Source organism: Rhodnius prolixus, unplaced genomic scaffold (assembly GCF_049639745.1).
Source record: "Rhodnius prolixus isolate KJV_2025 unplaced genomic scaffold, Rpr scaffold_1, whole genome shotgun sequence".
Classification (NCBI taxonomy): Eukaryota; Metazoa; Arthropoda; class Insecta; order Hemiptera; family Reduviidae; genus Rhodnius; species Rhodnius prolixus.
Genome location: NW_027411581.1, coordinates 67,542,242 through 67,560,309, shown reverse-complemented (window position 1 = coordinate 67,560,309; position 18,068 = coordinate 67,542,242). Strand labels below are relative to the sequence as shown.

At 32.5% G+C, this 18,068-nt stretch overlaps 2 protein-coding genes across 4 annotated transcripts; one reads left to right on the top strand and one right to left on the bottom strand.

Moving 5' to 3' along the window:
* The first annotated feature begins 1,099 nt into the window (after positions 1-1,099).
* Positions 1,100-17,393, top strand: LOC141446273 (alanine--glyoxylate aminotransferase 2, mitochondrial). Of its 3 annotated transcripts, XM_074112801.1 has the most exons (11): positions 2,297-2,460; positions 5,391-5,488; positions 12,904-13,088; positions 13,172-13,295; positions 14,015-14,203; positions 14,299-14,496; positions 14,671-14,763; positions 14,906-15,127; positions 15,205-15,453; positions 16,331-16,466; positions 16,716-17,393. In XM_074112801.1, exons 1-10 carry the CDS (start codon positions 2,433-2,435, stop codon positions 16,454-16,456), a joined length of 1,512 nt encoding a protein of 503 aa, XP_073968902.1. In that variant the 5' UTR covers positions 2,297-2,432; the 3' UTR covers positions 16,457-16,466; positions 16,716-17,393. The 3 variants fall into 3 exon arrangements, with proteins under 3 accessions (XP_073968904.1, XP_073968902.1, XP_073968905.1); XM_074112803.1 differs by lacking the exon at positions 2,297-2,460 and adding an exon at positions 1,100-1,229 and having other exon boundaries at positions 16,331-17,289; XM_074112804.1 differs by lacking the exon at positions 2,297-2,460 and adding an exon at positions 4,726-4,744 and having other exon boundaries at positions 16,331-17,289.
* Positions 9,939-12,556, bottom strand: Vps53 (vacuolar protein sorting 53). The gene has a single exon (XM_074112799.1). The coding sequence runs from the start codon at positions 12,451-12,453 to the stop codon at positions 10,042-10,044; it is 2,412 nt and encodes an 803-aa protein (XP_073968900.1). The 5' UTR covers positions 12,454-12,556; the 3' UTR covers positions 9,939-10,041.
* Positions 17,394-18,068: the final 675 nt, after the last annotated feature.

The following is an 18,068-nucleotide window of genomic DNA, read 5'->3' as shown; positions in this document are numbered from 1 at the left end:
TGCTTGATTCCACGTGGAATGGTTTGAACAGCATTATTCAGTCTCCAGCATACTCACGTAGTTTGAACTTCAAATTATTCACTACGAATTCACTTGTATTAAATATGTATATGAAAATTCAGTTTTCCAAGTAAATCCTGTTTTTTTTTACGAACACAACCGTCTCTCACTGAAGGCAAAAAAAAGCATACTTAATTTATTTTAAAGTCTTCAATTATCGAGCATTATACCCCATGTAAAAATTTCATTGGGTTTTGCGTTTGAATTTGTGTGAATAGAAAAATTTCAATTTGATATTTCACTTACCCACCACGCAATCAATTTTTGAGTTTTTCTTCAAAACGTTTTCTTTGAACTTAGTTTGCTCATTATGTGTAAACTTGGCGATCCTAAACTTTTATTTTATGTAATGTTTTTCTTTCACGAAAATTCGATTAAGGACAGTTCTAAAAAAGGGAAATTAGGTTTTACTTTGAGATAAGCTTTACTAAACTACACCACACATCCACATCTGCCCAATAAGTACAGGAATCGAGCCTAGGCATAAACTATTCTATTAGATCCAATAAATGTAATTTGAGTAAGTTGTTTGAGTGTTTCTTACCAGAGATCTAAAACATTTTAGTTCAAATATTTAGATAAATATGAAATATATTTCACGCTGTTCCCAGCTGGGCGAATAAAGGTCATCTTAATGAATATTAATTTCTTTTGTACACTTTGTTTTTGACCAATAAAACTACAAACAATGGAGGTTATTGATGGTTACCCATAATAAATTTTCCCAATATTTCCTGGGAATTATTCAACATTTATTCAAAAGAATTGTTCATATATTTTATTGGTTAATTTTCTTAAATTAACGATAACCTTTTAAAAGAGAATCTGGTGTGACTAATCACACGATTTTCTATTACTGCAATTTTCAAGGTCGTACTAAGTTGCATTAGAGTTGTAGTTACGTTCCATAATGGATGCAGCTCTTGTAATTAATTTGCAACATATGTATATTTTAAAAAAAGTTGAAGTAAGAAGCGATCTTTGAATGTTCACATCGTTGTGTATACTTTCTGAGGTTCCCGTAATTCCCCCCAAAAAATTGTTTTTAAAAAGGATCAAAACAGGAACATCCTAGAACTAACTTCCATATTTCGTACGAGTACACAAGGGGAGCCAACCGTAAACCAGCTGTTTCCAACGCTTCAACCATAACTAGCATTTTACAGAAGGTATTTTTTTGTTTCACTTTTTCACTCGAAAATGGCTCGCCAAATATATTTTTATATTTTTACTCATTTTATAGAATTTTTATCAGCAACATCTTTCCAAGAAAATTTTATTTTAGGCACTTCTAGGAGAAAATTATGGTTAGGCATTCCGTGAAGTGCAATTTCAATGTTGTCTAAAAAATCATGGTAGTAATAAAAACTGTTCCGTAGGCCAGTTGTATTATAACTGTTTATCGCTAAAAAACTGCACTGAAAAAGCTGAAACTTTGACAACTTTTTCATCTTTTCCTACAAAAGTGGAAGTTCCTAATTTTCTGTTTCAAATAAAGGACATATTTTCGTCTAAAACTGTATTTTTTTTTATTTTATTTTTGCAAAGCAGATTATTTAGTTTTCGAGAAAAGAGGTTGCCAAAAACGGCTTTTTCAAAAATTGTTCTTCTAAAGTGTAGATTCACTCTAAAGTATTATTTACGCATTAACAACTATAAAATGATAGCTAGAATTAAATGTGTTTCTGTAATTAGGTGTTTGAAGAAAGTTTATAAGTTAGAATGTTGAAAAAATGTTCGCAACAGATGTTTTAATAAAAACGTAAACATAAACAAGCATGACTTTCATTAAATAATATAAAAAGGAAGAAAATATACAAAAAAAAATGGATTAAAAACAAAAGAAAAAGCAATAAAAAATAAAAAAACTGCATTGCAGAAAAGTAAACAACAAACGCTACTTGCTTGGTTTCCGTTTCTCCCACCACAATTTTAAATATTTAAATTTGTTTCAATGTTTACTTTTTATCAATTCAAGGCTAAATAATCAATGGCAATAACTTGACGACCAGCTCTCTGCTCTCCAGAAACGATATTTTAGATAAAACCATACTAATAGAGATATGATAGTCCAGCTCTTCTCTGGCCAGTATATAGCCCATATTACGACTTGAATCCCCTGTAATAGTGTGACCAGTCGAGTAATTGTGTCGTACGTAGTTGTCTGGCTGCAACAGGACAGTCACTAATCGGGGCTTCCAAACTAATTTAAATACCCCTTCAATTGAAACAATAATTACTTGTTAATATTAATTTAGTTTTTTATAAATAGTTTCTTTTTTATTGTTATTGTTTGTTTTTTAATTACTTTGTTAAAGTCGGTGTTTTTTTTTAATTAATAATTTAAAGCAGATTATTTATTTTGGAAAAAGATGATCTTAAAAAGAACCTTCACAGAAGGTAACTCATTTTTTATATCTAATTTTATATTATTTTCTCTTATACACAACAGAAGAGTAACTTTTTTCGCTCTTAAAAAAAACTCTAGAGTAAAACTTACTTTTTTTTGGTAACTCTGAATTAGTATTAATAAGATAAAGCACTTCAGTATTTTACACGTTTGTCGTAATGAAGTGATATTGAGACTTTCTTCAACAAGTGTGAAGTCTCAGATCCTAGGTAAAATCTTCTTTTTTTGGCGTTTATTTGTGCTACAATCAGTGCGTTGGCGCTATAAGTAACAGTGATAACAGAGTAACAAATGAAGCAATCGAGTGGAGAAGTTACCGCAGTGCTAACACTTCAAAACATTAGGCTATTAGTCCACTCTCTTCACTAGAGAAGAGATCACGAAGCCACTTTCTTTGACGGGTTGTCAGGAAGAGTTCTTGAAGAAAGATTTTTGAGCTAGAGGATTTATACAAGATTGTAGGTTGAAGTGGATTTTTCTGTATCTTGTTTACAGCGACTTGTGTGACAAAAGGAATGTTAATGTCAGTGTGTGTAGTCCAGGTTGTTGGAGACATAAAATGAAGCAATAGTTCGAAGTATTTTAGATTGAAGGGACTGAATACTTTGGAGATTTGTGCATTAGATTGGAACCTCACAGCTCTATTCCATACGCCCCGATGGGTTTCAAAATAGAAGTATAAATTAGTCTTTTGTTGTCCAGAGAGAGTTTTGATCTTTTGTCTAAAAGTCTTTTAAGTAGTCGATAGCGTCTGTTTAGTTCTGTTCTTTTTAGTCTAGTGTGGGGGTTCCAAGAAAGTCGGTAAAATCAACATTTTTTTTTTGTGAAAATCTTTCAAATTCAAATGATAAATAAGACTTATCAGAACGATATATCAAAATTAGTTGAAATTCTTTGGCGTCTGTCTAAAATATTACTGAAATAAGAACCATTCTATTCAGCTGCAATTTCAGAGGACTGATATTCTTCCAACATGAAATTTTATGTCAAACTTTCATTCTAATATTACACAATTGTTAGAACCATACATTATACTGAAGTCAACTTAGAGGAGAGCTTTCTTAAGATTCCAGCTTAAAGGTTCCTGAAAAGAACATTCAAAGAAACTTTTTATTTCTGCACAAATGTAGCGTAGAATCTTTAAAAAAAAGTCGTTAAAAAAACGGAAACACTTTTTTCCCAGTAAAGCGGCTTTTCCGGTTTATTGATATCTTAAAGCTTTACAACGAGTCCAATCAAGGCATTTACATCAAAGAAAAAATGTGAACTTACTGCAGTTTCCCGTTTTTTAGTTAGGTTTTAAACCAAAATACGTTAACTCAAAATATTTTTGAGATATTCTCCCGTGGAACATTATAAATTCTGACTTATAAGTGTTTAATACAAGTGATAAGACTTTTAGTTTGTTTTCTGGCTGGGATTTGTTGTTGGATCCTCTTTTGTATCTTACAGAAGCATTTTGTTCTTAAATGCACTTTAGAGGAATGCCAAAAATTGTGGTTTTCTGAATACTATCTCCAAGAAATATCAGTTTTCTGCAGTGAAAAAGTTTAAAGTTATCTGATAAATACATATTTTTAGGAATAAAAATTGTTGAAATTAGAAAAATTGCACTTTCGACGAATTGGTTAGTATAAAAATGGAGTAGGTACCAACCAAGATGGTGGAGCTTTGTTTTGTTTAGTTTTTGAGTTATTCTATTAACACAAATAAACATACGCTTAAATAATTTTTAAGCGCTAAAATGATTTTTTCGAGTTCAAGGAAGTTTAATACGAGCACATGTGAAAAGATCCATTCAGTAAAGGAATTACTGCAGACAGAGGGATTTTCTTTGCAAACCTTGGATTTAGGCCCATGATGTACATCTGGGGACCTCAAGACATGTCTATCCGGCGATGATGATTATTCAATTTCGAAAAACTTTGACTCGATTGCAATTTTTCGTCTTCTACGAACAGCTGATAATGAGTCACATGACACTCAACAGAACACTAAAACAAAGTGGCATTGAACTGAGCTAGGATTTCCAGTTGGCCATTAGCACTGTTTTGAATTTTGTATTGTCTTTTAAAATAACTGTTTTCACTGCTTTCTTCTTTTTTTTTTTGTAAAGAAATTTCAAACTAAAAATTCTGTACTTATATAGAACATAAATTCCATCTTATGATGTCTGACCTTGACACGAAAAATGATTATTGCAAATTGATCTGTAATGCATATGTTTGGGCATCTTATAAAAAAAAAAGAGTCGTTTATAACAACACAGATATGGTAAATACTTAGTTTTTTCACAGACTTTTTGAATATAGCTCCTACAATTTGTTTTAAACATTCTATATTATACACCCACTAAATATCTGCCACTTTTTTTTTAATCCGTTTTTTCGGGAAATTTAGTTTTTCGAGGGGGCCCTCAGACAAGGTTTTTTAGCATCCCTCTGAAGTACTCTTCAGAACAAAACACAGCCATCTGTACAGTATATTAGAGATAGTAAAAGAACCTTAAATAGAAATTTAAAGGTTCAATTGCTACATGTAGAGTTTTGGCAAACAAGTACTTGATTAAATTATTTCTCTTAAGTGATCAAATTTTAACAGTAACTGATAAACAAGTCACTTTTTTTTCATTTTATTTTTGTAAATAACAATCAAATTATATAATTCTTAAATAACATAACCTGCAACCTTGACTATATCAGTCTGTAAAGTACGTAATCAATTGAAATAACCTCTTCAGAAAAATAAATTTAAACTATCAAACTGATAAGGTTATCTTATATCGTAAAAATGAAAGCTGGATTTCCTTTATTTATTATCTTATTTATATATTTCTAATAAATATTCGTAGTATTTTAATTTTTTGTTTAAAAAAAGGTGTAAATAAAATCTTTTTACTAATTCTATTTATCCGATTTAGGACTGACAAAATGTTTGGGCATTCGAAACCATCACTACGCCAAGAAGATCCCACCGCCCGAGATGCCTCCTTGCAGTTTCAAACCCAGTGCCTACAAGGTAATCATTAATTAGTGCAGTGATTAAATAAATAAAAATTCAGCGTTACTCACCCATATAATTAAACTTTTTAGAAATTTAGTTTGTCTGTACTGGTGATTTGATTTCAATATTGTACTTTTATATAACAATAACGAAATTGAACGTTGCCTTACAGAGCCTAATTAAAATAACATTTTGCGAGATAAAGTACCAAAACAAACTGTTGGATTTGTCAAAAGTTAAAGCCGATATTGAATAAAAAAAACTCTTTGAATTACCTTAAAAATTACAGAAAACTTAGAAAAAGCCGTCCTGAACGGAAGCGGATCCGGTGAATTGATATTCTTGGTTTGGCTAGACTTTTTTTGGACTTGATGGACATCAAAACAGATAGTTATGGGGGAAAAGTTCGAAAGTTTGAGGTAATCGCAGTACTTCCTTTTATTCGAGTAATGAATAAATTTGTGATAAAGCATGTAACCATCTTAATAATATAAAACTCGCAGAGTCATACATTGTAATGAAATGGTTCTTTAGACGGAAGAATAGCCACCCTCGAATGTCTTAAATAAAAGTTGTAGTCCATCGTGAAAACGTGTACTCGTAGTTTACAAAAAAAGTTGGAATCATTTTTCGAGTAAATCTCTAAAATTTGATCAATATAGAGTTGTACTTCGGTTAAGAGATTTTGCGATCGTTAAATAGAAGGTAAATATAAATTTTCAGCTTCCAGCTGTTTTTTAGTTTTTGAGTTATTTTGTTCACTCACAGTGAGCGAGTGGGAAAGAGGACGGACATTTCCGGTAAAAATCCGAGATCTAAAATTTAACACTATTGCAATACTTGTCTCATCTAATAGTAAGAGTAAGTAATCAATTACAGATTTAAAAATATATTTAATTTGATTTTTATTGTAAAAATAGAAATAATTATATAATAATAGATTATAGGATCTAAATACGTCTGGTGTTGAGGAGGACGCTTAAGTTGCATGCGAGATACACATGACCAGAGTCAAGGACAAAATAACCTCTTCTTTGTTAGTCACACCAGTGTAAAAAGATTAAAAAAAAATGATCGCATTAAAACTGAATACCTACACATTCGTTTATTCTTTGTTTATTTTCAACACTGCACAGCTGTTTGTATGAACCGAGTGGATTGTCTTAGAATGGATGAATTTCAACCACATTTTTAATTTTATGGTTGGAAGGGGGGGCGGAAAAACCTGTAGACTGAATCCAGACGTTTTCTGGGACGAAGTTTTCTAGATTTCTCCAATTTTATCCATATTAGTACTCAAGTTCATTGTATTCCTGACCGATTTCGGAGTTTAATCCATCATCAGAGAGAAATTTTTTACTTCAGTATTTTTTTTTCCCCCCAAACGGCCATTTTTGCGTAGTGCACGGTTTCACCGCCCACTGTTAGTAGTGTATATTTATACAAAATTCCGAATTTAAAGAAAAGCAAGGTGAACGGAGGTAATTGTTTTCCCCCTAAAATGGTTCTAATGATTTTCTTTTATCTTTGTTTGAACAATACTTTAGCACGTTCATTACTTTTAATTAAAAGATGTTTTCCGTAAAAATTCTAAACGATTGATAAGGTTATGGATTCTCTAAAGCATTGCATTGTAATGAACATGTTAACATTGAGAGCAATATTTTTTTAAGAATAAATTTTAAGTCACAAGAATTGTTTTCTTTTATTAAACTGCAGTACGGGAAATACTTTTTTAGAATTCAGTACAAAGTAACGTTCTAAAATGGCTGAATTACTCAACCAGTAAAATTTCAAAACCAGTAAAAAACAAAACAAGTTCGATTTATATTATTTACAAATCGCATCCACTTATGTACATATATTTGGATCTATATGTTTACCTTTATACATATGTAGGTTATAAACATAGGTAAATATAATTTATCTTGGATTGAACGTATAAATTATTTTTAATTTTATTTACTTCAAATAAACGGGCTAGGATAAGCTTTTGCTACAAAACAAATTAACATAACAAAAAAGCGTCAACAACAAACAGAAACAGTGACGTACACTGGGCCAAAAAAGTCTGTGAACACGAACCTAAATTTTATTACTTTTATTATTATCTTATTAGAAACTTCTTTTATTTTCAAATGAAATATACTATTCGATAGACAGAAACCAGAGTTTTTCATTTTATATTCAATCTTTTATTTTTGTTCAGCAGGAATATCACAATTAAATGTTTAACAAAACAACACCCCAAACGAATGCAAAAAAAGTCTGTGAACAGCTGTATAAATATGTAAAAACATTAAGATAACAAACAGAAAAACGATTTAATAAAGTTTCAAAGTTCTCTATTGTATTGTAGAAACCACTACAGTCAGTTTTGTGAATAAATAATCTAATTAGTACATATTTAACCACTAATATGGAAGTTCCCAGACCAATTCGAGAACTTATTGTGACGTTGCGAAATGAAAGAAAAAGTATTCGAGAAATAGGGAAGATAGTTCAAAAAAACCCTTCAACGGTGCATAATATAATTAAAAAGTACGGAAATGTGATTAGTAGGCCACGCAGTGGACGGCCACCAAAACTTAATTCCTTTCATAAACGGCAAATTCTGAAGTCTGTTCGAGAAGAACCCAGGACAAGCGCTCAAAAAATCAGTCAAGAATTATCAAGTGGTTATGTGTAAGCGTAACACCACAGACAATTAGAAATAAATTACATGAATACGATTATTGCGGTCGAGTCCCGAGGAAAAAACCTTTAATCAATAAAATAAATAGTAACCGCCGATTGGATTTCGCGAAAGAATATGTTTCTAAGCTTTCTAGTTTCTGGGAAACCGTAATCTTTTCAGATGAGTCGAAATTCAATGTATGTGGGTCTGATTGACGACAAAAAGTGTGGCGAAAAAGAAATGAAGCTATGAAAATGAAAAATATGAAGCCTACTTTTAAGCATGGGGGAGGCAACATTCTGGTGTGGGGTGCATGAGTGCTAAAGGAGTGGGCAAGTTAGATCTAATTAATGGTATGATGGACCAATATGTGTATGTGGATATATTAAGACGCAATTTAAAAGAAAATTCAAAAAAATTAGGGTTGGAGGGAACGTTTGTCTTCCAACAAGACAATGACCCGAAACATACCGCACTAAAAACTCGGGAATGGCTTTTAAATAATACACTCTGGCGCCTAAACACCCCTCCACAATTGCCAGACCTTAACCCAATAGAACATTTGTGGGATGAAATCAGCCGCGAAATAAATAAACGAGGAATAAGAAACCGTGAACAACTAAAAAACGCTATTTTAGAAGAGTGGGATAAAATTCCAACATTGACGACCACAAAATTATTAGGATCGATGAAAGCTCGCTTGTTGGAAGTGATTAGGAACATAGGAGGTCCTACAAGTTTTTAAAATTTATAATTCACGTACAATGTGTAAGAATGATTTATTTCTGCAAAGTGTTCACAGACTTTTTTGCATTCGTTTGGGGTGTTGTTTTGTTAAACATTTAATTGTGATATTCCTGTTGAACAAAAATAAAAGATTGAATATAAAATGAAAAACTCTGGTTTCTCTCTATCGAATAGTATATTTCATTTGAAAATAAAAGAAGTTTCTAATAAGATAATAATAAAAGTAATAAAATTTAGGTTAGTGTTCACAGACTTTTTTGGCCCAGTGTACAAAAATTTTTAAAAAAATACGCAGAAATAAGAAATTCCAGTATGGGTACATCGTTGAAATAAGTTGTTGCACAATTCTTATCGAAAATGCTAAATGCCATTAGAAAATATATGTATCTCAAGAAGGTTAAAACTTAATATCATTCGTTTATTATAACAGTTTTTTTTTTTTTTTTTTTAAATGTCCTTCAACTTGAAATGAAAAATATCAAGGGTAAGTGAATTTTAATTGTCCATCCTAGATAAGTCAGCTGTTTTGAAATAATTATATTTAAAAATTGGAGAGTGGAAGGTTATAAGAGTGAAATAAGATCGAAAATTGAAATTTAGGATTGATACTATTTCAGCTATTACACTATTTGGGCAGTTGTAATTGCAAAAATACATTTAATTATTCCATCATCACAATTTACACCAATTAAGTATAAGTTTAATCTCAATAGCGCTGCAATTTTTTTAAAAATGATATCCAACCTTAAATCGGATGATTTTGTGAAACTTAATTGGAATTCTTTTAATTCTTAGTAGTTTATCTGCATGTAAGGATACCATATAAACTACATTTCAATAGGCTTCAAACAAAATTGAAGTGAACATCTTTAATGTAAAGTAACCGCAAGTAAAATTGATACTTGTTTCAATAAACACCTTAGCAGATAAATTTAATTAATACTTTTCGCCTTGTTCTATTATTATATAATTTTTTTTCATTGTTATGAAATTTCAGAATTTTTGAGACGAACAATTTCAAATATAAAATGAAAACTATGCTTCTATCTTGTATACAACTTACTAGTTTTATTATTGCAATGTAAACAAAACCAGATGTGTAAATAACTGCAAGCAAACAAGTTTTTGCAACTACATGAACTGCTTAGAACGTCTTTTTGATCAGATTATTTAATTTTCTTATACTAGAAGTATCATGTTTAGGACTTGTGGAAACTGGTTGGCCCAAACCGGGTTGCCTTGGACGGAACAAGCTGATCAGATGATTTTTATCCGCTGCCTTTAAGCCTTTCATTTCGAGTACTTTTTGGAATTCTTGTACATCGGATTCTGGTAATAGTTTCAAGAATTGTTCAACAAACGCTGTATGCGGTTCTGTATGACTCATCACGACTTTCAATATCATTTCCGCCCTTGTCATACCTTTGACTACGATTTTGGTGAACGAGGTGGGTGCTTCACGATTCACTTTTGAGCCGACAAGTGGCAAGCCGAGTAGAATGGTTTTTAGCATATGAGCGTCTAGTAATAGTTGTTCAGCGCCGGCCGCACTCAGCGGTTTACACTTGAATATACTTTGAATGAACTTCGGTATGAATGAGTTGACAAATTTGATGCAGAATTGGGTAAAATATTTCCTGGAGGAAGCTAAATTGTCCCTAATTAGAGGCACAGTGGTCTTGATATGTCCAGTAATGGCAGACACATAGGGACTTTGGTCACCAACGGTTTCCACACTCTGCCACTGGGTTTTGGACATAGCCGTGAGCGCCGGTTCACAGGCCACTTCTAGATCTTGTACCAGCAACTGGATACAAGTGGATATCACATTATGGAATACATCCTGCTCTTGAGCCAACTTGATTCTTTCCGAAAGTGTTGGATCTATTTTCTCCTTCAACGTTTTCTCCAACTGTTGGGTAGTTTCTAGACAATATTCCGCCGTGGTCAGTATACAACAGATACGAGCTTGTTCTTGTTTGTTGAATCTCGTGGATTCTCCTTCTTTCAAAAAGTTTTGCATAAATCCTGAAGATAGATCTCTTAAATCCCTTGTAATGTTGGTCACACTGGACAGTGTACCTCCGCTAGAGCCTATCTTTGGTAAATTGTTTTGTAACACTTTAAAAGCATACTCTCTTAAATATTTTTGAAATGTGTTCGCTAAAGCTAGCATAGGATTACCATTGCTAAGCTGTGTGCACTGGATAAGACATTTCTTGTAGAAGACAAACAGATCAGCACAAGAAGGTAACACTCCTATGGATGTACTTGGTAAGACTTCACGATTTAGATCGGTTTTTGAATCAGCTATTGATCTTTCCATTAATTCAAACAGATTTCTATCTAAACTTTCAATGTAAATATAAAGGTAAGGTTGGAAGCATTCACTAATTATTCCAGTGAAAGGTGAAGTTTTCTTCTCTTTGCTATCTTCCTCATCCTTATCTTCAGCTAGCGTTGCACCGGAAAATCTTTTCGCCAACAGCGTTTCCAAGTTAACTGTTTTCTGGATAGCAAACAGTAGAAGTTTAACATCGATTTCATTTTTTCTTTTGCTCATAATTTTCGATAGTTCATTCTTGGTAATGTGACAAAACTCAACGGTGATTCTTTCCGAGACTTCCCAGTGAACTGGAAACATGGCTCCAAATTTATCTTCACATTGTAAAAGATGTTTTTTAAACCAGGCGAAACGTCTATCCAATTTGTCCAGCCAAGCTGTATCTTCACTTTCGTGAAACAGTACACTGTATTCACTCAACTGGATCCCAACGAACCATTTCAACAACTCTTTTTTCACTTTAGGATCAAGTATTGACACAACTAGACAAGCTTCAGCAAGCTGTCGGTTCGGTACAAAGGACTTAGCATTTGGTCCGGCAAAGGCTTCGTGAAAATCATTGGTAATCTGTGTAGCCAACGAGGCTTGAATCTCTTTCACCTGATCGGCTAGATCTCTTATCTGTGGAATGTCTGTGAAAGTATCAAAATGTTTCATGACTTCTGTGATCGCCTGCAAAGGCATAACTATTTCACCGTATTGTCGTTTAGAGGTTAGTGTTTTCAATGAATCCACCCCACCGACTAGCATGTGCAAATGGTTCAACGTTGTTATAGCTGAAGTGAGATTTCTTTTAGCACAGTCCAGCTGTTTTATATCTCTAGTGATTTCTCGCACGGTTTCCTCAGATTGTTCAGCTTTACATTTTATCTCAGTAATCTGTGTAAAGAGTTGTCTTATAACTTTCTGAGCATCTTCCAAAGCAACTCTACCATCCATTCTAACATTTGTCTGAACCCTTACAACTGAACGTATTTCATCATCAATTACTCTAATTTTATATTCCATTTTATTGAGTACATCGTCTAAATTTGATAATGATTGTTCAGTTGGAAATAATGAATTAATATATTCAACTGCATTGAAATCTGGTTGATCCAATGGATCATCACTAGGTATTACCTGTTCTATAGCGCTTTGAACTTCAGCTGGAAAATTGATAATTTCGTGAGAAATTTCATCAAAATAATCTTCATCATCAATGGCATTCATTTTATTATTATTTTTTTTAACAGAACTTTTAAACAAACACAAACATGTTCACTCGATAACACTTCAAAATGTAACCTATTCTTACTGTTCAACATAACCTTACTATTCTTATCTCATCATTGTAGTAATTCTTGATTTTGACCATAGATAGCACAAGCTACTACGAAAAATTTTACAATCAAAATTAATAAAACCCCATATTATTCTGTTTTTAAAATTAAGATTGGCAAAAATGTACAATGTTTACCTTCTACTAGAAATATGTACTTATCTTGCAGTTTCTTTATATTAGCACAGATTACATATATGTATAACTTCACTGCCATGATGTAGTTGTAGAGGGTACTTTTCATTAATATCCAACTGACAATATTATATTTTGTAATCATAGTCCACTGAGCTTCCTTCCTTCTCATATATATAATATTTTATGTTTATCTTCAATTTCAGGGTCCAGAATATAAAGATGTGCTTAAAATTAAGGAAGAAAATGTGGTACCATGCATTAAACAATATTATAAGGAACCACTTTTGATACACCAAGGATATATGCAATGGTTATTCGATCAAAATGGAAAACGTTATTTAGACATGTTTGGCGGAATCGTCACCGTCAGCGTGGGCCATTGTCATCCGTAAGTAATCTTGTAAAACTTTATAAAATAAATTTATGTTTATCGAATCTCACGTTTGAATTTATAATATTTATGTTTGATAGAAAATTGACTAAAGCAATGGAAGAGCAACTGCATAAGCTTTGGCATGTAACCAACATCTATTTGCATCCGAATTTATATGAATATGCACAAAAATTAACATCTAAAATGCCCAGAGATTTGAAGGTTTTTTAACTTTTTATTTTAATGCTTAATATGTTAATTTAATTTTGCACATCAACTACCTGTTTAAGGTACCTTGAGTAGGATGCGGTGGCGCACCAAAGAAGTTTAAAGGGTGACTCTCCCCGAAAATATATGAAAACTTTAAGTTTTTCCAATAATAGGCAATAAAAACTTTACTTGACTAATTACTTTATTTAAAAAAATACAGCTGTAATATTAAATTATTTAACTTTTCTATCAAGGGGCCCTTCTGGGCTGGCAGTCTGACTTTTTCGCCTAGATTTCTCAGGCACACTAGACATATGTAACAATACTTATGTCCAGACATTCTGGCGAATAAGTTTTGTAAGACTTTATATTTAGTAGAGTATCCTCATGGATAGCTAAAAAAATTACGATACCATAGTTTCTTCATTCTTCTCTCATGATCTCAATTGCAGCAGCACAAATTATTGCTACTTGCTCTGTCTGAAAGTGGCGTGTTCAGTTATCTTAGGCTTATCGTAGTTTGTAAACAATCCCATCAGGCAGCTGATTGTTATTTTTTTATTTTAATGAAATAAGAAATGCATTTACTTCACAAATAAAGCTCACCTTCCAAAAAATAGTTCTGGGTGCGCCAATATCTGTATGACTGGGGTACGTCAAGGAAGCCTTGATTTCTTTCGGGTTAATTTCTAAACTGTGAAACATATAATAGAGATACTTTCTTGTTGTAGGTTGTCTATTTTGTGAATAGTGGATCTGAAGCTAACGATCTGGCCATGATGTTAAGTCGAGCTTACACTGGCCATTTTGATATTATCTCATTCAGAAATAGCTACCATGGACTCAGTCCTTACACTATGGGGCTGACAGCAATGTCCTTCGCCAAACATGATATTCCATCATCTTTTGGCATTCATCATGTAATGAATCTCTTAGTTTTTTGGTTTTATCAAATAAAATATTGATTTTTTTTTTTAAATTTTTTTGAATTAATTTCAACCTCTTTTAATTATAGGCTATGAATCCAGATGTTTATAAAGGCCTATGGGGAGGTTCTCAGTGCCGAGATAGTCCTGTACAGACGGACAGACATTGTGACTGTACCGAAGGAAATTGCCAGGCTGCTGATCGCTATTATGAACAACTGGAAGAAGTATTTAGATATTCACTGCCTAGGGGCAAAGTAGCTGCACTTTTCGCTGAATCTATTCAGGTAACCTTAGACTTTCTCAGATCTTCTATAAGAGAGAAAAAAATCTCCTGGGACTAGCCCTGAGTACAGACCAAGTGTTAATCCAAGAATCTAAGGACTTGTGGATCGTAATTTAAAACTATTGCAACAGTTCCATTTATTGTAAAACACTTTCTTAATTACATTTTATTAAAGGGCGTAGGAGGTACTGTACAATTTCCAAAAGGATTCCTGAAGAAAGCCTATGAACTTGTACGAAGTAATGGAGGCTTATGTATAGCCGATGAGGTATGTACACCATTGTTATGGATTATTTCATTTTTATGAATTGAAATCAATCAATAAATAAAATAATATTGTGTTTAATTATATATAATATATAAAAAAAGATTTATTCCAATTCAGTTTCTCACTTTTTGAAATGAAACAGGTGCAGACTGGTTTTGGACGCACTGGTGATCATTTCTGGGGTTTTGAATCGCACGAAGTGATACCTGATATTGTTACGATGGCCAAAGGTATTGGCAATGGTTTCCCGCTGGCCGCTGTAGTCACTACACCAAAGATTTCCCAAACCCTAGATCTTGCTTTTCACTTTAATACATTCGGTGGAAATCCAGTGGCCTGTACAGTTGGTATGAAAACCCTAGAAGTAAGTATTTACTTACCAAAATGCCAATTTATTTATGTATTTTAATGAAATCATCTAGAGATTTCTATCTGTCGCAGGTGATAGAAGAGGATCAATTGCAGAAGAATTGCAAAATAGTTGGCACACATTTGTTAACAAAATTGGCCGAGCTAAGAGATGAATTTGAATTTGTTGGCGATGTAAGAGGTAAAGGTTTAATGATAGGCATTGAATTGGTCAGGAAGAAAAAGACTCGAGAACCAATGGCTGCCAAACATATTGCCGATATCTGGGAGGCTTGCAAAGATATGGGCCTTTTGATTGGAAGAGGAGGAATAAACGGCAATGTTAGTTATTGATTTTTATGAATATTCATACAAAAAGTTTTAATTAAAGATAATTCTGGTTATATTTTATATATTTAATTAGTCAAAAATGGGCTTTATTTTACAAAGATTTAATTGCAAGTCAGTATATTTATTAAAAACTCATTTCTTTAGTGTGTAAGTTGGGTCCCACAGTAGGTAGGTCCAACCTCTGTAGAACATAGTAGGGGAGATAAAGAATCGCCTCTAATACTCTCTGTTAGATTGCGTTGCAATCGCTAGTTCGTGATATAAGGTCTCCGATACTTGTAGACCAGGTTAATGCGCGAAAAGCATTGATTGGATCCGGTTTTAATAGGTCTCTTCTCTACTTTAACATAGTTGAGTTGAATAACCTGGAGTCTCAATGTAGACTTGTCAGGATTTAGAGGAAATGGTATCATATTTCTTTGCAATCTTGCGGTTGCGGTAGGAGATCTTCGGCATGTTGAGTTCGGAGACACTTATATAATAAAAAACAAGTAGTGGATAATTCATCCTATTTAAAGGTATACCTGCAAGACATTCCGGGGATTGGTATTACCCGGGATTAGGCTCTAGAACTGCAGTGCCTTAACTGGCCCGATTTTGTGCTCTAAACTAATCTAATTTGAGTATTACGGTGAACTGAACCGTACAATAATGCTAAAACACAATTTGTACAAACTTTTATTTCTGCCGAGCTGAGTAACCAATTCATGCCATTAAAAACATTTAGAAAGAAGAAAAAGAAATAATAATAAACAATAATAATTTTAACATTTTTGACTAAAATAATATTTATGTTAGCATTAGATTTTGTAAATGATAGGTTTTACTTTTTATAGTAATTTAGATAATAATAGTTCTTATTTTTCAGGTATTTAGAATAAAACCGCCCATGTGCATAACAAAAGAAGATGCAGATTTCACAGTAGAAGTTTTAAAGCGTGCGTTCTGTAAACATACGGAAAAATGTGAAAAGTGCCTACCAAATGGCATTTAATAATTCTAAGGTTTCTTTTTTTCCGTTTACTATACGAATGTTGGCATAATTAAGTTGTTTAGTTGTGTCGAGCATACTCCAAGATTCTTGCTATTAAGGAAAGGATAGTCCGTTAAGTTCCTGTGGGATATGCTGGGGATGTTTCATTTCTCTTGTTCTTGGAAGTGCCTGTATCATATTCTGGGGGATATTTAAATGATTATTTGGAGGAGTTCCTTCTCTAATCCCTGTTACCTAATCTTTGTCATCCATCTTTCAGATACTGTCCTCTGGTTCTATCATTGAGCATTCTTTTTGTTCCTGTACCATGCGTGTAAGCTGTCCCTCCTCGTCGTGATCTTTTACTCTGTACTTATAATGATCCTGATCATCAAGGAATCAAGGAAAACAAAATGTTGGTTTTAAAGGTAAGTTCTGAACTCTTCGGAGGCCCAGAGCCTATGGTACTCGTTGGTGACAGCTGTTGAATCGCCAGGATCAAAGAGTGGGAATTAAAATAAATAGACTTAAGATAGTGAAAACTTAATTCTTGTGTTCAATGGAAAAGTCTAAGTATTTCCTTGAGATCATTAAATGGTGTAGGAATGTTTTGAGAAACTTTATGGCTGCCTTGATGAATCTAGAACACTTTAAAAAACTAATTTGACCAGTCTTCCTTCCCGTGGTTGAATTACATTTTCGGCTCCAATTCCACAGCCAAAATTGTTGTAGACTATGCTGTACAGTACGTCACAAGGAGGGCATTACTTTGAGCTAAATTCAAGTATTACCAGTTCTGAAGAAAATTGAAATCGATATGCACTGGAATCCATTTTTAAAAAAACTCGAAAGCCAAGAAGTGAACAGAACTTATTAAGTTTGTTTTGTTTCTTAAAGAAATCTTATCATTTATATCAACCTAAACTTCCTGGTCTACAGAAATGGAAATTGAGATTAACAGCTGAGTGATCTTAAAGTCGATAGTAGTACGCTCGTATTTATACAATTATTTATTTATATAAAATGGAGAAAAGTTAAAAAATATTGTTTTTGACGGAAAAAGACTATTGGAATAAACAATAATCTTAAGTTGTACATCTACATGAACCTGAACTGTGATGGTGATATTCGTTTGTATTACGTGATGAGATTAGTTTAAGAATAATATTGGTAGTTTTACTTTATTATGTCTAGTTTTAGTGGTTATGAAACACAAAGTTGAAGTCTGATGTAAATATAATTTATATAACAAGTTTATTTTTATTTTTTTAACAAATCATCACCGATGTGTAGATTTAAGAAATCTAACAATAAAGTTTAGAAATTATAACTGAACGTTAATGGTTTTGTAATTTGTGATACTTTTTTTTTATAATTATTGGTGAAATATATTTAATTATTTGATTGAATCAAGAGTATATTGTGTTTTACCTGATCCTAAGCCAAATTAGACAAAAGTAAAACGAAATTACTACAAATTAATTAAATAAGCTGAACTGTGCACGATTACTGCTATTGCCCAATTACCACTCCGGCTTTACACATTATCAACGAAGGATTATTGAATTATTATAATTCCAAGTTTCAAGACAAATGGAATTTCCTGATTTTGTTTTTTGAGTTGTTCTTGATT

Excerpts from the sequence above, each read along its gene's own strand:
- LOC141446273 (XM_074112801.1), top strand. The coding sequence starts at position 2,433 with ATGATCTTAAAAAGAACCTTCACAGAAG. Across the intron at positions 5,489-12,903 it reads TCAAACCCAGTGCCTACAAG|GGTCCAGAATATAAAGATGT; the intron begins GTAATCATTAAT and ends CTTCAATTTCAG. Across the intron at positions 15,454-16,330 it reads GAGGAGGAATAAACGGCAAT|GTATTTAGAATAAAACCGCC; the intron begins GTTAGTTATTGA and ends CTTATTTTTCAG.
- Vps53 (XM_074112799.1), bottom strand. The coding sequence starts at position 12,453 with ATGAATGCCATTGATGATGAAGATTATTTTGATGAAATTTCTCACGAA.